At 33.2% G+C, this 22,338-nt stretch overlaps 1 protein-coding gene across 5 annotated transcripts in view; it reads right to left on the bottom strand.

Moving 5' to 3' along the window:
• Positions 1-22,338, bottom strand: part of LOC6045170 (furin-like protease 1) — a 454,649-nt gene that overhangs the window by 31,712 nt on the left and 400,599 nt on the right. For all 5 annotated transcript variants that reach the window (XM_038263921.1, XM_038263920.1, XM_038263922.1 and 2 more), the window contains 4 exons: positions 20,848-21,034; positions 20,603-20,776; positions 20,415-20,533; positions 9,934-11,013 (listed from right to left, as the gene is read on the bottom strand). In XM_038263921.1, the coding sequence (XP_038119849.1) occupies positions 9,934-11,013; positions 20,415-20,533; positions 20,603-20,776; positions 20,848-21,034 (1,560 nt within the window). The remainder of the gene's footprint in view (positions 1-9,933; positions 11,014-20,414; positions 20,534-20,602; positions 20,777-20,847; positions 21,035-22,338) is intronic.

Below are 22,338 nucleotides of genomic sequence, written 5' to 3'. Positions count from 1 at the left end.
AAACTAAATAACATGTTTTATGGCAAATTTTGTAACAGATCCCATTTTTAAACTTAAAATAAAGTTCTGCTTCCGTGTTTTTGAGTTATTCCTTGACGTACCAGTTTCAAATACATATAAAAGGAACGAAATAATTACTAAAGATAACCAAAAAAGGTGCACTTAAGGTAACATTTCCTTAACCACTTTTATTATGGAAAAATGTTTATCTCACTCGTCAGTGTTGTTAATACCTGCAAAATAGTTTTTTTCTTATTTTATTTTCCAAATTCATTTGGAAACATCATTTATTCGTGTTTATCAAAACTATTTGCGTAGATTTGAAGCTAATTATATCAAGAATAAATTTGCAGAATAAACATGCTATTTCATCAAATCTCTGAAAAGTTACAACAATTTTTGTATAGAAAGGCTGCAAATTGTAAAATTTTGTGATATTTATTCCCTTTTCGTCCTACTATTACTTAAATTTTTCTCAGGATGACAAATCAAAAATCCTGTGTTGGATTTTAATTTTATTTTAATTGTAGGAAAAAAATACGTTGACAAATTATTGAACATCTTACAAAATTCTGCTAACCGACTTACAACAATTTTCCAGGCAAACGGCATGGCCAAACTCTAAGGTGCTCAGATCGGCTTCAAATCTTCGGGATTCTCGGGTTTTATACATAATTTTTGTTAGGTAATTAGGGTGGTTCCTGGCACGTCAGGGTGTGCTTTAAAATGGAAATTATGGCGATTTTGCAAAAAAAAAAAAACACATATTTTAAACCAACTTAAGTTATCCGGTTTGTACATGGAAAGTTACTAATTTGGCTTTCAAGGAAAAATACGCAAGAGTTCAGTTTAAACGGCGTTTGACAATGATTATTAAAAAATACTCAAAATTGTCATCTTTAAACCGCCCTGACGCGACAGGAATCACCCTAAGACCCATAAAAAATAGGAAAAAAATATTTTGCAGGTATTAACAACACTGACGAGTGAGATAAACATTTTTCCATAATAAAAGTGGTTAAGGAAATGTTACCTTAAGTGCACCTTTTTTGGTTATCTTTAGTAATTATTTCGTTCCTTTTATATGTATTTGAAACTGGTACGTCAAGGAATAACTCAAAAACACGGAAGCAGAACTTTATTTTAAGTTTAAAAATGGGATCTGTTACAAAATTTGCCATAAAACATGTAATTTAGTTTTTTTTGGAAAAAAATAAAAAAAACGAAAAAAGGTTTTTATTTACAAACCACTCGAAAACGCTTTCGCTCCAACTTGGTGTCTATGGAAGAAATGTGGAAAATTGTCCGCTCTTTCGAATGGTAATGGCAAAATTTGAATCAAAGGGTGTATTCAGCCTGATTTTCGAAGAAAATTGGATTTTTGGCTGTTTTTTGATCGAAAATGAAAGTTTCGGCTTTTGGAAATATTTTCATTGAAAAGAGCGCACGATTTTCGTTAAAACACACTTTCGATCGATTTTTTGATTATCTGCTTCGAAAGATATGATTTTTCCAATTTAAATGTAATTACCAATAATTTAAAACTAAAAGAATTCCTAAAATTCAAATGCCATTGTAAATTACTAAACTGAGTGCACAGGAGTTGTTGATTTGAGTAGGACAAACGATCCAGCAAGTTTTATTAAGATCGGAAATGGTCCGGTTCAAAATTGTATTTTTATGGTCGATTTCGCGTGGAAACCGTCAAATGATGAACAATTCGTCTTAAAAAAGAGCGATTTTTCCTCTAGACATCCTGTTGAAATTTACATCTTCGATTTTTTTTACTTAATAATTAATGTAAAATTACATCTACAGAGTAACTTTTTGCTTCTTGAATGTTTATTTAGAAAAATAATACTTTTCTTCGGTTCAACTCCAAAAAACATCTTTTTGTTTTACAGTATTCCATAGTTCGTCACTATCGTGCTCTCAGATTTCGGTAATTCGATTTTTTTTTGTATTTTTCAATCCGACTGTGACTTTTTTGGTGCCTTTGGTGTGCCCAAAGAAGCCATTTTGCATCATTAGTTTGTTTATATTATTTTCCATACAAATTTGGCAGCTGCTCATACAAAAATGATGTTTGAAAATTCAAAAATCTGTATATTTTGAAGGACTTTTTTGATCGATTTGGTGTCTTCAGCAAAGATTTAGGTATGAATATGGACTACACTGAAAAAAATGATAACAGGTAAATTTTTTTTAATGATTTTTATTTAACTTCTGTCACTAAAACATGATTTGCAAAAAACACTATTTTTTCATTTTTGTTATGTTTTAGAGGACATCAAATGCCAACTTTTCAGAAATTTCCAGGTTGTGCAAAAAATCATTGACCGAGTTATGAATTTTTGAATCAATACTGATTTTTTCAAAAAATCGAAATATTGGTCGCAAAAATTTTTCAACTTTATTTTTAGATGTTAAATCAAATTTTCTATCAAAAGGGCTTTAGTGAAATTTGGATAAAGTGCACAGTTTTCAAGTTAAGGCCATTTTTAGGTAACTTTCTTGAAAATAATCGCAGTTTTTCATTTTTTTTAAATTAGTACACATGTTTGCCCACCTTTGAAAAAAATATTTTTGAAATTATGAGAGAAATTCTCTATATTTTGCTTTTTTGAACTTTGTTGATACGACCCTCAGTTGCTGAGATATTGCCATGCAAAGGTTTAAAAACATGAAAATTGATGTTTTCTAAGTCTCACCAAAACAACCCACCATTTTCTAATGTCGATATCTCCTCAACTAATGGTCCGATTTACAATGTTAAAATATGAAACATTCGTAAAATTATCCGATCTCTTCGAAAAAAAATATCTTCAAAATTTTTAAACCAAGACTAACATTTTAAAAGGGCGTAATATTGAATATTTGGTTTAAAATTTTTCAAAAATATTGTTTTCGAAGATTTCGAATTCACGAATGTTTTTTAACATTGTAAATCGGACCATTAGTTGCTGAGATATCGACAGTAGAAACTGGTGGGTTGTTTGGGTGAGACTTAAAAAACATCAATTTTCCTGTTTTTAAACACTTGCATGGCAATATCTCAGCAACTAAGGGTCGTATCAACAATGTTCAAAAATGCAAAATATAGAGAATTTTCTCAGCTTTTCAAAAATGTGTTTTTCAAAAGTGGGCAAACATGTGCACTAATTCAAGAAAATGAAAAACTGCGACTATTTTCAAAAAAGTCGCCTGAAAATGGATTTAACTTGAAAACGGTGCACTTTATCAAAATTTCACTAAAGTACTTTTTGATTTAAAATTTGATTTTACATCGAAAAATAAAGTTGAAAAATTTTTGCGACCAATATTTCGATTTTTTGAAAAAATCAGTATTGAGCAGCATGAGCATGAGCATGGTTGACTGCCAATGAGCTGCTACTCCGTTATTGACAGATCAGCTGAAGTTAAACAATGAATCAAAAATGATCAGTGGGAGCTAACCATCCGTTCACTGTTTAACCCCTGAAGACCCCGACTTTATTAGTCAATACCGGCGCCCTCCCAAGAAGCCTGCAGTTCAACAAAAGGGAGGAATGTTAGTCCGATAGTTGAAGTTGCAGACTCATCAAGCACACAGTTTTTCGCTATATACTTGTTGATACCGCTTGAGACCGTTGAATCCACAGCATCTCCTTCAAGCATCACGTGATTATTTTTTTTTTGGGTTAGTAGGATAAGGTATAGGCTTTTCGATGCCTCCCGAGCTACGATGCTATGGGGAGGACTTTCATAACAGACCCGTCGGCGAGCCTTCCGAGCAACGATGCTATGGGAAGGTCTTTCTAATTAGCACACCAAAACACTCGCGCACAGGTATTTAAATACTGAATAAATGTAATTTTCATCACGATTACCCAGACGACAATGATGATATAGGAAGGACTTTTTACAGTCATTTACAGTAATACTTAAACTTATTTTAATGCAACAATTCACGACGTCGTGCCTCCCGATCAACGATGATGTAGGAAGGACTTGAGCAAGCCAATCAGGATGAAACACGAAATAAAATTCTTTTCTTTTCACACACAATGCCACATAATTGACCGCGCGTCACCACCCAACAAATTGAACTGATTTTTTTCTGCTTGTGGGCAAGCCAACCAGGATGAAACACGAAATAAAATTATCTTCTTTTCACACACAATGCCACATAATTGACCGCGCGTCACCACCCAACTAATTGAACTGATTTTCTTAATGCCACATAATTGACCGCGCGTCACCACCCAACTAATTGAACTGATTTTCTTCTGCTTGTGGGCAAGCCAACCAGGATGAAACACGAAATAAAATTCTTTTCTTTTCACACACAATGCCACATAATTGACCGCGCGTCACCACCCAACAAATTGAACTCTCGATTTTTTGAAAAAAATCAGTATTGATTAAAAAAATCATAATTCGGTCAAAGATTTTTTGCACAACCTGGAAATTTCTGAAAAGTTGGCATTTAATGTCCTCTAAAACATATCAAAAATTAAAAAAAATTAAAAATAGTGTTTTTTTGCAAATCAAATTTTAGTGATAAAAAGTTAAATAAAAAAATCACCATTTTTTTTACCGTGTATCATTTTTTTCAGTGTAGTCCATATCCATACCTAAATCTTTGCCGAAGACACCAAATCGATCAAAAAATTCCTTCAAAAGATACAGATTTTTGAATTTTCATACATCATTTTTGTATGGCCAGCTGCCAAATTTGTATGGAAAATTATATGGACAAATTAATGATGCAAAATGGCTTCTTTGGGCATAACGAAGGCACCAAAAAAGTTTCAGTCAGATTAAAAAACACTAAAATTAAAATTCTAAAAAAAACCTTTTGACCTTCACAGATCAGTAAAATTCGATTTTAATCCTGAGATATTCAATAAAAACTGTGCATTGTTGTCACTCTTCATATGAACGAAGTTTCAATCTTGTCGTGCTATCTTGACACACCCTGGAACTTGATGTAAGTGCGACAACTGGTCAAAGGGATTTCAGGTCAGAACGCGTTTGACACACGTACATGTCCGACTGTCGTAAACATTTGTTATTATATTTTGGGACTCCGGCAATCAAATTCAACCAATCGTCGGGACAATGCACAGAATGGTCAACCAAACAAAACGTGTTTGTTGTTGTTTACATTGCGTGTATTTACCGCAGAGAGGATTTTGAGAACGGATCACATTTCACATAATCTACAGAGAAGGAAGGACGCGTGGACATACCGTCCCAAACGCGACAGCGTCGAGTAGTTGCCATGCAAGGGTTAACTTGCTTCAGGACAAAAATGCAGTTTTCAGGCACAATTAAGTTTGCTTCTGCTGTATTAGAGGGTGAAAATGAAAAAATATCACGAAACCGGTCCCCAAACAAACCACACCACATCGTATGACAGGAACAATCTGCTTCCTTCCAAGGAACAGCGTTTCCCCGTTTTCGGTTGTCTTTTCACAGTACGTGCAACGGTTGGTGGTTGCGAGAGTCCCCAACTGTTAAGGGACGGCCAAAGTGGAAGAGATTTAACTTTTTCTCTTTTAAGGTCTCCACAGACAGTTTCTGGGAATGCTGACGAAACCGCAAAAACAATTTTGCAAACCCCATCCAAATTACGAAAAAAAAACACAAAAACTATAGAGAAAGGAAAAAAGAGGAGGGACTTTGGGCAATGGGGTAGAATTAAATTCTTTCACTTTTTACCCGCAGCATACAAACCGAAAAGTTTTCAGTTTTTTTTTCTTTCTGTTTTCGTTTTACCGTGGAAACTTTCACTTCGGGAGGTGGTGACCAGGTGAACTTTACCGTTAAGTGGCTTAACCACAAAGGTTTCCCTTCGGCGAAAAAACAAAGTTAAGCTTGTTGTCCGAGGTAAAAAGAATCTTGTTTGGGATTGGAACTTTGGCCGACATGTTCGAATGAAGAAAATTGGAAAGTTAGATACCACCCGGCGAAAGTTTTGAATGAATTAAACCAGGTTTAATTTGGAGGCGTTCCCACTGCGGTGAGGCGGAAAGAAGTTTTTGCCTTTCTCTCCTCGCTGAAGAAAGGTTGTAAAATCTCTCGAAAAATTAACTTCCTTTGTTGACCATTTAGACCCACCTTCACGTATGCATATCGACTCAGAATCGATTTAAGAGCAAATGTCTGTGTGTGTTTTAAAATCAAAATTACATTAAAAAAGCACAACTATGTACAGAAAAGTGTCTGAAAAAGTATGTAGTAATTCATGAAACAAATAAAACCCCTTACACATATTATTTATTTTCATAAAAACATTATTGTTTTATTTTTTTAAATTATGCAAAAAATTTGTCAGTCGAATTATGATTCAGCTATTTTAATTTTACTGACATTTTAGAAATTGATTTTGCTAAACTATCTCTAAAGCGAAGCAAATCCAAAAAGTAGAATAGGCAAAATAAATTTTATAAACATTTTGTTTGTTTTCATACATTTCAGTAAAAGAGAATTTTTGCATTTTAACAAAGGTAAGGCAAATTTCATTTGAAGCATTTTTCACATTTATTGATTATTGCAGAAAATTATGATACCATAAAAAATGCCAAGTAATTTTTATTTCAACCTGTATTGTATTTTATTGTGTAAAAAACTTTATTTACAATCAAAATATAAAAAATATTTTTCTCATTTATATCACGTTGTATGCAAGGAGATATCCATATTTTTCGTTTTTTGTTCATATTCAAAGTTCAGTTATAGTCGAATAATTTCAAGGAGACATCCACATTTTAATTAATTTTACAAGGTTTAAAAAATAATATAGCTCATTTATTTTACTGTAGTTTTGAATAAAGTTCTTTTTCTATTAGAATTTTGCGGAGTCAAGAAATTTTGCTGAAAAATTCGAAATTAATTCCGTACATCGAAAATTTTGTAATGAACAATATTTTCCAAAAATTGTATAAAATGTTCTATGCATTTTTTTCATAGTTTGGATACTTGTAAAGTGTAAAAGAAACAAAAATCAATGCTTTATTGCTCTAAAAAGTATTTTTTTCTAAAAAATAGTTAAAATTTCACGGCATTTCACGGCTTCCGCGAAATCGCGAAAAATCACCAGCCCTACTTACCGTCGATAATGGGCCATAACTCATTTTTAAAAACTTTCTAAAATCGACTTAATTAAACAAAATCATGTTAATTTTTTCAATGCTTTCACTAAGAATATATTTTTTAAATATAGTAAGGTTAAAAGTATAAATACTCAAAATTGTTCACAAAATGCCGCATTTTTTTCTCGAAAATACTCAAAGCGAAATTTGTTATGCATTTTTACATTATTTAACTTTTGTTTTGAAAAAAAAACAAAATTTTCACAAAATAACGTATTTTTTCGAACGTACTCAAATTTTCATGATTTGCAATATGGGTATCAAACTAAGAAACATTTGATGTGCATTTTCAGTTTATAGGAGTTTTTTTAAGAGACTCTCAAATTTTCGAAAAACACTGTATTTTTCGAAAATACTCAAATTTTTAAAAATTGCAAATGAAGCGAAAATGTTGCTCTTTTTTTTGTGAATCACTAAAATTTTCCCAAAATATCGTAATTTTTGGAAGTAAATAATATATGAAGCATAAATAATTCTAATGTATATTGGAAGCATACAACATTTCGGTTCGTTTGATACTTATATTGCAAATTTAAAAAAAAAAAAATGAGTAGTTTCGAAAAATACGACATTTTGTGATTTTTTTTGTTTTTAACAAAAAAAAATATAATGAAGTGAAAAAGCATTCAAAATATTGCATCGTTTGATACCCATAATGCATATTTTGAAAAGATTAGTACTTTCGAAAAATACAGAGTGTTGTGAACAATTTTGAGTATTTATACTTTAAACCAGGAGTGACCAAAGCATTTACACATCACATTAGCACAGGGGTGCCCAACCTTTTGGCCCTGCGGGCCAGATCTGATTTATCTGAAGCAGTGGCGGGCCGGAATTAATATTTGATAAAAGTTGAAAAAGTAAACACATTTTTTTCAATTTTCATAGGATTGATTTTTTTAAGCTAATACATAAAAGAACTAGTGTTGCAAATATCTATATATATATAAAATCTTTGTTGCGTTGGGTTTGTATAAGTCTAAGGAAGGTTCTTACGTCAAAAAGTTACAACTTTGGCCACTCTGGAACCGATTTCGGAGCATCGGCAAATTGTATGGAGAAAGTTACGTAAAATCATATTTTGATCATAGCAGGCTGAATAAGCAAAAAAGCAAAAAACGTCAGCAAACGAAAATTGACAGAACGAAGTTTGTCGGGTAAGGCTTGTTATTCATATATCTTGATTTTAAAAATGAAAAACAAACAACATTCAAAAATTTGTTTACTTGACTTATTTTAATTTTTGCTTGTTTAAAATTGTATAGATATTGTTTTTGACGATTGCAATTAAATACTTTGATATATTTTTTTAATAAAAAAACATTAAAATTTCAATGATCATTGCAAGTTTTTGAAGTCTTTGATACATTTTTCAAAGTTTTAAAAATATTTCCAGCGATCTATTTTCAGTACGAATAATTTGATTTTTAAGCTTTTTAAAAAAAATGTTTATTTGGCTTATTTTAATTTTTGCTTGTTTAAAATTGTATAGATATCGTTTTTGACGATTGCAATTAAATACCTTGATATATTTTTTTTTTATTTAAAAAACATTCAAATTTCAATAATCGTTGCAAGTTTTTGATACATTTTTCAATATTTTAAAAATATTTTCAGCGATCTATTTTTAATATGAATAATTTGATTTTTAGGCTTTTTTTTAAAAAAAAAAAACCTTTATCACTAAAAAGTTGTTCTGGAAAAACACATTAGTTTTGCTTACTTATTTATTAAAAAAAAGAAAATAGAAAAAAAACTTCAAATTGAAGTAAAAACAGTCAAAACTGAAAGAAATAACATTTAGTCTTTTTTTTATAAATTTTAAGATAACAATCGAAGTTTTTTCATAAATTTAACAATTTTACGAAATGGATATTTTTGTTTTCCTGCACATTTTTTTCAGTTTAATAATATCAATATAAAAAATATAAAAATTAAATTCAAACATGAAGAATGTTCTTGCAATATGTTAAAATTTGATCTCAAGCTTATTTTTTAATTCAGACAATAATTTAATTTATTTAATACTTCATGAACAGCCTTAAGTGCCGGTCATAGAAATATTTAAGAAAGCCGTCGTGGGCCGGATGAAATGGCCTCACGGGCCGGACGTTGGGCAGGGCTGCATTAGCAAATAATTTAAAAATAAAATTACGGAAAGCACATATTTTTTTCGTGTTCTTATATTTTATTGACAAAAATGTTCTTAAAAAGACCTAAAATTAAAATCACATCGATAGTTTTTTTTCAGAATAGATTGCAATTTTTTTCATTTTTCTTCTAAGTTGGACCGCAAGCTCATGTGAGTTTTAAATTTGGCACCCATTCAAAAACATTGAGCACCCCTGCATTAAAAATTTAACGATTTACGAAAAAAGTCGATTTCAGAAAGATTAAAAAAAAGCAGCAAGTTTAGTTGAGTACTTAAAAAGTTATGCTAAAAAAGATTTAGGCTAAATTGCGTGAGATTGTTAAAAAGTGGGTTTTAAAATCGTCTTATTATAATTTTGTTTACGAAAGGTATTGAAAAATCTCTTCCTATTTTCGTTGCCGGCCAGCGGAGATGATTCAGACAAACTGCTCAGCTATCAGCTGTGTATCATATTTTGAAGAATTTGTCATCTATTTTCAAACCAAAGATCATACCGAAACCATAAAAACTATAAGGAGCAAGCATGCAAAAGTGTTCTATGAATAACACTAAAAAAAAAAACACTGAACGAATTAAAAATGTCTCAACATCGCCAACAAAAGAGATCATCAATTAGCAATCAACTATTCAATAATCAAGTACCCTTTCCGTTCTTGCCACCGCTGCTCGACACAAACTGCGAGTTCTGGGTGCGCCCGTAGAACGCCGGCTGAACCGGCTGCTGCTGCAGACTCGAAGAGATCTTGCGCGGCGCGATCGCATCGATAATGTCCGTGTCGGGGAAGAAGATCTTCGGGTTGGCCCGGGAGGGTTTCCCGTTGCCGTTGGTTGTTACGATCGAGGGCGTGTTTTTGGGAGGTGGTGGAGCTGCGACCGGTTTGTTGGGTGTGGTTCGGTGGTCCAGGTCGTCCCGGATCGAGGAGTACGGTTTGAGCTCGGGGTAAAACTGCTGGATCTTTTCGTACTGCTGGAACCGGTTGGGGATGCGCGCGTTTGTGGTGGAGAATCGCTCGTTGAAGATGGGAGGTTGCGTGGTCTGGGAGGTGGTTCCGCCTGAGGTTGTCCCCGTGGCAGTTGACGGGACGGAGTTGGTGGTGCTGGAGGAGGTTCCGATTGTGGTGGGGAGTTTGCGTGAGTTGGGCGCGTTGTCCTGTTTGACCTGCTTGGGCGCTTTGATGGCGATCGGTTGCTTTTCAGGGATGTTGGACGTGGCCGCGTGGTACTTGTCCGACCGGCCGTAGTTGATGGTCTGCATGGGTTTGGGTTTGGGCGTTTGGTTCTTCCGCGGACCGGTGTTGTACTCGTACTTCTTTCCCGTTCCGTACGAGTTCAGGAACACGTTCAGGGTGGTTTGACTGACTGGGCGTGCTGTGGTCGTTTTGGACGATTGGTTCTTGTTGGGTTTGTTCTTGCCCTTGTTGTTCTTCCGCGGGGGCGTCACCGGCTGTGGCGATTGATACGCCGGGGTCATCCCGAACGTCGGAGTGTAAGTGGCACCACCGTACTGTTGCTGCTGCTTCCGGTTGGGCTTTCCCAACGCGGAGGATGAGTAGAAATTCTTGGACGATCCGAAGCTCCCGGAAGCCGGGATTATCGGAGGTAACGCGGCCGGTGGCAGGGCCGGCGTTGAAAATACCCGCGGAGTGTTGGGTGGATCGTTAGGATCCGGCGGAATGCTCGTGCCGTACAAAATTAACGACCAACCGCGAATCGACGAGTATCCTTGCGAGGATTTTGTTAGAGTTAATTCGAGGTTAGATCCAGCGTGAAGGCATGCACGAAATTTACAAAGGGGGTGAGGAAATGAGAGTTAATTACATGACAAACACAAAATGCCTCCCTGCAGTTTACTACTGCAGAGTGGTAGGTACATGGAACCAGGTGATGACGGACGACGAGACGGAAGTGCTTGGTGAGATAATCATGGGAATTCAGGAAATTTGCTGACCCTTGCCACATAATTAATGGATTCCGACAGCGCACAAGTGGGCTTTTGCGTTTGATGCGGATGCGAATGCGATTTCCGGCTGATTGCGCGCGAATCAATTAAATAAACAGGTTTACGTGCCCAGCTCGGTTAGTGGAGATTGCAATGTGGAATTGGGTGTATCTGTTTTTAGAAGTCAGCTGGACTTCAAATTGAATTAGAGCTGATGATTTGAGTTCGACGAATTTAATTCAATTTGAATCAATTAGTTGCAGCACAAAAACTGTGTCACAATATGGTGTTATCAATTCAATGTTGGTAAGTTTTTGGCACCATTAAAAAAATTCTTAATTTTTCTACCTTCTGCACAACTTAACCCTCTACAACCCAACCCCGCTTTTAGACGGGCGTCGATTTAAAAAATCGCCAAAAATCCAACTAACCAATTTTTGCACTTTAAAAATCATTGGAAAGAAGAACTCTTAAAATTTTAAGAAAATTTATGGGATGGAAGCTTGATTTGTTTTATGTCACTTTGCCAATGTTTTTAAACATGTCTTTTTTTAGGGGTCAATTTTGGCTGTGTTTTTTCCTAACATTGCCTATAGTTTAATTAAAAAGAAGTATGTAGTAATTTTGGTAGTGTCTCAGACTATGCCTCTCAGCATTTTTTTACAATTAAAATGATAATGATGCCATTTTATAGCAGAAAATATGAAAAACAAGCAAAAAAATAAAATAAAATGAAAAAGTGACTTTAAAAACATAACAAAATTAGATAGGCAAAATGTAATGATAGGAGGTGGCAGAATAGGCCAAATATCACCAAAAACAAACATAAAATAAACAAGATAAATGCAAATTGAAATATTAAAAATGAAACAAGAAAAAAATAAAACAAGAGAAGAGAAGTAAAGTTTTTCGTAGAACAAAAGTTGCTAAAAATGACCTCACGGGAAAATTAAAAAAAAAATCGAAAAAAAATCGGAAGGTTTCGTGTAAGACTTAAATAAAAATGCAGACTTTTCCATAAATATTTTTAAAGGGGTTTCAAAGGAACTTCGGATCACACAACTCGATAATTTTGAAGTTGATGTCAGTAAACGCTTCAGTTCCGTCAAGGTATGATAAATTAGGCTTTCTGAACACGCTCGGATAAACAATAATTTAAATTGTGAATTTCGGGTTTAAATGATGGTTTTGAAACATCTTAAGCAACCATGTCCGTCTATTTATAGTATTGATACCCAATCTTACAATTCTATCAATTGGCAGGGAATTCACTGAATATCAATTAAGTCATTTTTAGCGTGTTCAGGAAGCCCAAATCAAAATACCTTGACGAAACTGAAGCGTTTACTGACATCAACTTCAAAATTGTCGAGTTGTGTAATCAAATCACAAAAAATTGGTCCGTAAAATGAGATTAAGTCACACAAATTTCTGCAAATTTGTATGACTCGCTTACGATTAAATTGTTTCGCAAATCAATTTGAACCCTGGTTTTTGAAAACTGTTTTAACATATTTTTAAAGCTTTCAACAAACAAACGGATTATTCTGTTTTAATAACATTAAGCCACTTCAGAAATTCTCTATGAAATAAGCCGATTTCGACCATTTTTGTTTTTTTGTATTTTTGATTTTGCTCAAACTTTGTGGAGGTCTTCCCTATAACCAAAGAAGCCATTTTGTGTCATTTTGTTCACACATATAAGTCTCCATACAATTTTGGCGGCTGTCCACACTGTTTACCAATCTTACTCTTAAATATTTTAGAATTTTTAAATCTAAGATGGTAAGGTGGCAAAAATGGCTACTTTCAAATATTGAAAAATACATATTTTAATTTAATAGGCAATCAATCATTCAAAATTGTCTGAAATCGAATTGTATGTTAAAAGTAAGAAATTTTTTTTGTTCATGATTCGATTATTCGAAATCAAAGTTGTATCTTGGCGATTTTTTAATACTTTTTTTTCACCCAAGGGTTTTTTTTCATAACTTTTGCAGACCAATAACCCGCAACAGTTGAGTCATAGAGAAGTATGGTCAAACATTTTCCGCCGAGTTCTGATTTTTTGAAAAATATTGATTTTTGGACAAAATTGAAATTTTATTGAACAGAAAATTTCTTCATTTATTGTGTTGACCAAAAAATAAAAAAGAAAGGTTCAAATTACTGGCTGGCAGATTAACACAAATCAGAAAACAAAGTGAATGACTACTCTCAAAAAAATTGTTTGTGCTACCTTCCTGATAAAGATTGCCAGAAGGCTCACCAGAATACCGAAATGCTCTGGAACAATGGAGTTCAATTTGTTAGGATATTGGCTAAAACCTGAAGAAGCTGGTGCACCTCAATGACTGGAGGTTGAGAGTAGGTAATTGCAAATTATTAAAATTAAATGAAATAGAATAAATTTTAAGAGCTTTACGCAAAGTTCTTTGTCATATAGGTCATGTGTAACATAACTGCCTGCACAATTGAAAAGTCAATTTGGATTTTGAGAAAGAAAAGAACTTTCACTCTATTTTTAAGATGTTTTTTTTCAAATATTTAATTGTTTCATGGTTTTATTTTCAACTTGTACATTTACTTATGTAATTTATGCAAAATAACTCTTTCCTATTGTTATCTTTTTTCAATCTTCTGAGAAAGAAACTTACGTCATGATTCGAAATGCGGACACTTAGTAGCATATCATTTTTGTTATAGCTGGCAAAAAATCAATTAACAAATTGGAAATGTAGAGATATCATAAGGATGTAGTATTTATAAACTATCAGTTTAAAGAGAATGCATACAAAATATGTCTTTTCTAACAGTTATTCATCCGAATTTTAAAATTAAAATGACTTGTTGTGCTTCGAATCCCGGACAGTGATAAAGCTGATTCGACTCAATTTTGCTTATGAATCGCATAAATTTTGACTGAAATATTAGTGAACGGCTTAACATCAAAACAATCGATATTTGATTTAAAAATTTGCTAGAATTTAAGGAAATCAAAACCATAAATTTCTGCTTTGCCTTCCCGGTGCTTCGGATGCCTATGACATATTTCAGTGAAATGTTTCGAATTTTTGGTAAACTTATAATTTAATTTTATTTAATTGTTTTGACATTAACTACATTGAACGCTGCAATAAACTTTAAATGAAAGTTGATGTTAGAATTCACAATGCGAAGTTAAATTCAAATAATTGATAAAACAAGATGAGGTGTCCGGGTTTCGAAGCATCCGGGAATTCGAATCATGACGTTAAGAGCGATTGAATCAAGTACTTTTTTTTCTGGTTTACGATAGTATTCGGGGTTGATTAGTGTTTCAAATTAGGCCATTGTAAATTTTATTTCAAAAAAATATTGTCAGAAATTAGAATTTTCTATGATAATACTTATACAAATGATTGTATTTTTTCCATCAAATTGGGCATTTTTAGACTGTTTGCAAATTTGTGGGTCAACGTAACTGTTTTAATGCATAAAGCAATTCGTGATTCTTTTGCTTCACTTTTTTTTATATTTGGGCTTGAAATTTGAAATATTTTTATTTTAAATTTTTAACCTCATTTCCCACGGAACACGGAGCAAAATAAAATACAAAAAGTATGTATTACAATTTTCCGAGACACAATTCGAACAAACTCTCGATAACTGATTTTTGTTTCAATGTTTATTCTATTATTTTACAAGTGATACTTTACAAACCGATAGTTTTAATATTTCATAATTCACATTTATTCCGATGTTATAAATAAATACAGAGCAGTTCTCTACGGAATCGGTCTTTTTTCTTTAATTTTAATTTTTGTATTTTTTAATCCGGCTGAAACTTTTTTGGTGCCTTCGGTATGCCCAAAGAAGCCATTTTGCATCATAAGTTTGTCCATATAATTTTCCATACAAATTTGGCAGCTGTTCATACAACAATGATGTATGAAAATTCAAAAATCAGTATCTTTTGAAGGAATTTTTTGATCGAGTTGGTGTCTTCGACAAAGTTGTAGGTATGGATATGGACTACACTGAAAAAAATGCTACACGGTAAAAAAAAAATTGGTGATTTTTTATTTAACTTTTTGTCACTAAAACTTGATTTGCAAAAAAACACCATTTTTAATTTTTTTTATTTTTTGATTTGTTTTAGAGGACATAAAATACCAACTTTTCAGAAATTTCCAGAATGGGCAAAAAATCTTTGACCGAGTTATGATTTTTTGAATCAATACTGATTTTTTCAAAAAATCGAAATATCTGTCGCAAAAATTTTTCAACTTCATTTTTCGATGTAAAATCGAATTTGCAATCAAAAAGTACATTAGTGAATTTTTGATAAAGTGCACCGTTTTCAAGTTATAGCCATTTTTATGTAACTTTTTTGAAAATTGTCGCAGTTTTTCATTTTTAATAATTAGTGCCCATGTTTGCCCACCTTTGAAAAAAATATTTTTGAAAAGCTGAGAAAACTCTCTATATTTTGCTTTATTGAACTTTGTTGATGCGACCAATAGTTGCTGAGATATTGCTATGCAAAGGCTAAAAAACAGGAAAATTGATGTTTTCTAAGTCTCACGAGCAATTCTCTACGAAATCGGTCTTTTTTGTTCAATTTTAATTTTTGTATTTTTTAATCCGGCTGAAACTTTTTTGGTGCCTTCGGTATGCCCAAAGAAGCCATTTTGCATCATTAGTTTGTCCATATAATTTTCCATACAAATTCGGCAGCTGTCCATACAAAAATGATGTATGAAAATTCAAAAATCTGTATCTTTTGAAGGATTTTTGATCGATTTGGTGTCTTCGGCAAAGTTGTAGGTATGGATACGGACTACACTGGAAAAATAATACACGGTAAAAAAATTTGGTGATTTTTTATTTAACTTTTATCACTAAAACTTGATTTACAAAAACACTATTTTTAATTTTTTTATTTTTGATATGTTTTAGAAGACATAAAATGCCAACTTTTCAGAAATTTCCAGGTTGTGCAAAAATCACTGACCGAGTTATGAATTTTTTAATCAATACTGATTTTTTCAAAAAATCGAAATTTTGGTCGTAAAATTTTTCAACTTCATTTTTCGATGTAAAATCAAATTTGCAATCAAAAAGTACTTTACTAAAATTTTGATAAAGTGCACCGTTTTCAAGTTATAGCCATATTTAAGTGACTTTTTTGAAAATAGTCGCAGTTTTTCATTTTTTTAAATTAGTGCACATGTTTGCCCAGTTTTGAAAAAAATATTTTTGAAAAGCTGAGAAAATTCTCTATATTTTGCTTATTCGGACTATGTTGATACGACCTTTAGTTGCTGAGATATTGCAATGCAAAGGTTTAAAAACAGGAAAATTGATGTTTTCTAAGTTTCACCCAAACAACCCACCATTTTCTATCGTCAATATCTCAGCAACTAATGGTCCGATTTTCAATGTTAATATATGAAACAATTGTGAAATTTTCCGATCTTTTCGAAAAAATATTTTTGGAATTTTCAAATCAAGACAAACATTTTAAAAGGGCGTAATATTGAATGTTTGGCCTTTGTGAAATGTTAGTCTTGATTTGAAAATTCCAAAATATTTTTTCGAAGAGATCGGAAAATTTCACAAATGTTTCATATATTAACATTGAAAATCGGACCATTAGTTGCTGAGATATTGACGATAGAAAATGGTGGGTTGTTTGGGTGAAACTTAGAAAACATCAATTTTCCTGTTTTTAAACCTTTGCATTGCAATATCTCAGCAACTAAAGGTCGTATCAACAAAGTCCAAATAAGCAAAATATAGAGAATTTTCTCAGCTTTTCAAAATATTTTTTCAAAACTGGGCAAACATGTGCACTAATTTAAAAATGAAAACTGCGACTATTTTCAAAAAGTCACTTAAATATGGCTATAACTTGAAAACGGTGCACTTTATCAAAATTTCAGTAAAGTACTTTTTGATTGCAAATTTGATTTTACATCGAAAAATGAAGTTGAAAATTTTTACGACCAAAATTTCGATTTTTGAAAAATCAGTATTGATTAAAAATTCATAACTCGGTCAGTGATTTTTGCACAACCTGAAATTTCTGAAAAGTTGGCATTTTATGCCTTCTAAAACATATCAAAAAATAAAAAAAATTAAAAATAGTGTTTTTTTGTAAATCAAGTTTTAGTGATAAAAAGTTAAATAAAAAAATCACCAAATTTTTTTTACCGTGTATTATTTTTTTCCAGTGTAGTCCGTATCCATACCTACAACTTTGCCGAAGACACCAAATCGATCAAAAAATTCCTTCAAAAGATACAGATTTTTGAATTTTCATACATCATTTTTGTATGGACAGCTGCCGAATTTGTATGGAAAATTATATGGACAAACTAATGATGCAAAATGGCTTCTTTGGGCATACCGAAGGCACCAAAAAAGTTTCAGTCGGATTAAAAAATACAAAAAAAATCGAATGACCGAAATCCTAGAGAACTGCTCTCACCCAAACAACCCAAATTTTTCTAATGTCGATATCTCAGCAACTATAGGTCCGATTTACAATGTTAAAACATGAAACATTCGTGAAATTTTCCGATCTTTTCGAAAAAAATATTTTCAAAAATTTAAAATCAAGACTAACATTTCAAATGGGCATAATATTGAATGTTTGGCCCGTTTAAAATGTTAGTCTTGATTTTAAATTTTTGAAAATATTTTTTTCGAAAAGATCGGAAAATTTCACGAATGTTTCATGTATTAACATTGTAAATCGGACCTATAGTTGCTGAGATATCGACATTAGAAAATGGTGGGTTGTTTGGGTGATACTTAGAAAACATCAATTTTCCTGTTTTTTAGCCTTTGCATAGCAATATCTCAGCAACTATGGGTTGCATCAACAAAGTTCAATAAAGCAAAATATAGAGAATTTTCTCAGCTTTTCAAAAATATTTTTTTCAAAGGTGGGCAAACATGGGCACTAATTTTAAAAAATGAAGAACTGCGACTATTTTCAAAAAAGTTACCTAAAAATGGTTATAACTTGAAAACGGTGCACTTTATTAAAAATTCACTAGAGTACTTTTTGATTGCAAATTCGATTTTACATCGAAAAATGAAGTTGAAAAATTTTTGCGACCTATATTTCGATTTTTTGAAAAAATCAGTATTGATTCAAAAAATCATAACTCGGTCAAAGATTTTTTGCCCATTCTGGAAATTTCTGAAAAGTTGGCATTTTATGTCCTCTAAAACATATCAAAAAATAAAAACAATTAAAAATAGTGTTTTTTTGCAAATCAAGTTTTAGTGACAAAAAGTTAAATAAAAAATCACCAAATTTTTTTTTACCGCGTAGCATTTTTTTTCAGTGTAGTCCATATCTATACCTACAACTTTGTCGAAGACACCAACTCGATCAAAAAATTCCTTCAAAAGATACAGATTTTTTAATTTTCACATATCATTTTTGTATGGACAGCTGCCAAATTTGTATGGAAAATTATATGGACAAACTAATGATGCAAATTGGCTTCTTTGGGCATACCGAAGGCACCAAAAAAGTTTCAGCCGGATTAAAAAATACAAAAAAAATCGAATGACCGAAAACTCAGAGAATTGCTCTACATGAAAAAATGTGTCGACGAAATTAGAATATTAGAAAGATAGCTTCTGGAAAACTTTCTCAAAGAAGAGTTTAAAAGTGAAAAAAATATTAAATTAAATTGATATAAATTCCTTTTAAACTATCTCTACCTTGACCAAACTTTTTCCATTATTTTTGTAAATCAAGAAATTGATTTCAAATAATCTTGATAATTTAGCATCGGGCAGTTGTTCAACATTGTTTTTTTTAATGGTTCGACAAATTTTAGATGCACATTTCAATTTATTTGCCGTAGTCACTACCGTAAACCGGGCTGAATTTGATAGGATTTCAATTTGTTTTTGGAATATTTTCCAACAGGTTAGGTTTTTCTCAAGATTATTATTTTCAAAACATGTACTGGGGTAGGCCACACAAAGTCCATGCGCTATTTTGGAAAAAAAAGTTTTTTCAATAGTGTTTTTGAAAAATAGTTACATTAAAATTTCTTAGTTTAAATTCCAGGATGACTTTGATAGTCATAGTTTTTCTTGTTAAAATCATATTTAAGATGTTCAAACTTTATTTGTACGTTAAATGTACCATCACTAAAGTAGCTGATATAGTTTTTAAGAAAAAAAAATCAATGTTTATATTTAGTTAACTAAGTTTATAAGCTATTTAACAAAATGCATATACATTATTATTACACATATTATTTATTATTTAAAAAACCTATTTACCCTTCTCCTAGTGGAAAATTGTCCAAAGAATCCGAAAATGAATTCCGTTTTCCGATTCAAAATCATATTCATTGAGAAAATCATGACACTTTGAGAAGTTTAAAATAATGACTTTCATCAACATTTTCTTAATTATAGTTAACTAACTTTTTAAACAATTCTAAATTTTATGAAAAGTTCTTTTTGAGGTACTTTGAACACTTCTCTACCACGGTCAGTATGATTCTAAACAATTCCGTACGTATTTTGATTGTACTCTTAATTTTGCGGAAAAATCACAATTGATAGGTCACCCCGTTTTACGGTAGCTAAAACTCTAGTTTCGATTAACCAGAATTTGGTAAATAAAGTATTATTGGCCTTGAAACATGGCCAATAATACTTATTTACCAAATTCTGGTTGATCGAAACTAGAGTTTGTTTCATATGAAGGAATATTCTCATCATATCATAAAACATAAAGCGTCTCCATCAGAAATAAAACAGTTTGAACAATATTATGGAGACGCATGGTCGTCCACTGGAAAAAATGCAGTCGAACACAAGAATAACAAGGCACGTCGTTCACAATTTGCAACAATCAACTTTGAGTCGCTGTCACCGCCATCGATATCGCATCATCCGGATCAAAGGCAGAGGGTCCAACGGACTCCACAGGACACATCTCGACGAGCACCATCGTCCGTCATCACGCGAGAATTCCATCCAGCGTTCCCAACGCAATTAGTTCTCGTCACTGTCTTCGCCGTCGTCGTCGAATGCTGTTATTAGCTGGAAACCAATCCTTCACCACCTACTTGCTTGCCCATCACCACAGACAGAAGCATCCAACCGAGCCGAGGTTGGTGGAAAATAAAAATGAATCGTCTCCCATCAATCTCACCTAATAAGCGTCCCTCGTTGTGGATCTCCAGCAGCCAGACTCCGTGTGGCGCTTCGCCCCACGTGTGCACCGACATGAACGGCCACTGATTGAAGCCGGACCGGGATAAATCGTGGGATCTACGCAAACAAAAAAAGCGGGAAAATATGATGAAAAATACCACCGTAATGACGGACGGCTTTGCGTACCTTGGCGTTAGCAGCGTCACCCGGGTGCCGGACGGCGACGTCAGGAAGATCTGGATGTCACCGCGCCGCTGCGAGGTGAGCGTAATTTTGGCCTGCACGTGCTCCAGGTAGTTGACGCCCATGCAGTGTTCCACGAGCAGCTGCAGGGTGACTTTGGTCCGAGGGGGGATTTGCCTGTTGATGGTAGAGGGGGGGAGAAATGTTCAGCAAATTTTGAAATTCGCGTAAAAAAAGTTCGCTCTTACTTGTCCAGATGGGGCGCGTTGATTTCGCAGATCTGCTGGTCCGGAACGGTCTTCCAGGTGCGAGCTAGCCGGACCATGGCGGCCGCGTCCATCAGGCCGTACCCGAAGGAGTGCGACACGCGTCTGCCGACGCCGTTTTTTGCCCACGACGGGTCCTTCAGGTTGCCTGGTTTGGCCGTGCGGACGACTGGGGGAGAAGAGGGGACGATGGAGGTGTGCGTTAGTTGGTTGCAAGATGCAGCAGGGTGAAAGATTAAAAAATCTAGTTTAGGCTAGTAAAATTGCAATTGAGAGATTGAACAAAATTTATGATTTCTACAAACATCGGTCTGAATTCAGATTTTTTCGGGCTTTTTGTTTGAAATATCGAAAAATGTTCTTTGTCCTTTTTCTGTGAAGGTCAAATCAGAGAAAAAATTCATTTATTTTTGGGTCTTTAGAAATTAATTTAGGGGAAATATACCCTTTCTAATCAAACACCTATCTTCGTCATATGAGGAGTTTGATGCTCGATTAAAGCTCAAAAAATGATATTTAGGCTATTAACTTAACAGCAACACCGCCGCCTCAAGTAAGCACGCAAATTTATGCCATTTACTGGCCAAAAAGATCAAATTTAATGCACTTTTGATCTTAATTTCTATTTTGCGAGACCATTTCTCATCATTTTGGTGGTACACACATCCACACGCAAGATGAGAGGTTAACTGCTTAAAATTTCATCAATTTTGGCAGCACTAAGCAGACCCAAAAGAGCGTTGGAAGAAAAAAAAGAACTATGCTGAAAATAGGAAAATGGGCGTGGTCCAATGCAATTGACTGATTAGAATGCATTTGGGATTTTTTAAAAGCTAATAAAAGGAATAGCAGAAAAGTGAAAATAAACAGAAATGTTCACAAAAAGTTGCTCTACTCGTTGGTGTACTTGGTTTTAGTAAACTTCAAGGAACGCTCCAGATTATCCAGCATCATTCAAACACGACCGCTTATTAGGCTCGGTGAACCTTGTTGGATAAATGTACGACACGTGCTGAAAAAATCTTCTTTTTGTATCTTGTTGCATAATAGTAGTTTATGCAACAAGTTGCAAAAGGAGGATTTTTTCATCACGAGTCGTACATTTATCCAACGAGGTTCACCGAGTTGGATAAATACGAAGAGTGCTGAAAAAAAAAACAAGTTTTGCAACGAGTTCCATACAACATTTTTTGCAATTCCAAAAAACACACACTGAGTGAAATTTTATGTCAAATTTTCATGTATTTTGTCAATAAATCGTTTAAATAAAAAAAAAAATGTTGAAAAGTGTTGCTTTTCGAAACAAGAGCTGAAAAGTTCAACTTTTCAGCACCCATTTGAGTGCTGAAAAGTAGAACTTTTCAGCATTTATTTTGAAAAGTGTTGCTATTCGATTCTGTTATTTTTGGTACAGAAAAGTAGGCTATTTCGTCGTTCAAGAATGACAGGAATAGTAAGTAGTTTCACGACGGA

Source organism: Culex quinquefasciatus, chromosome 3 (genome assembly GCF_015732765.1).
Source record: "Culex quinquefasciatus strain JHB chromosome 3, VPISU_Cqui_1.0_pri_paternal, whole genome shotgun sequence".
Taxonomy (NCBI): domain Eukaryota; kingdom Metazoa; phylum Arthropoda; class Insecta; order Diptera; family Culicidae; genus Culex; species Culex quinquefasciatus.
Note: the sequence above shows the minus strand (reverse complement) of the source record. Positions and strands in the feature narration are given on the sequence as shown.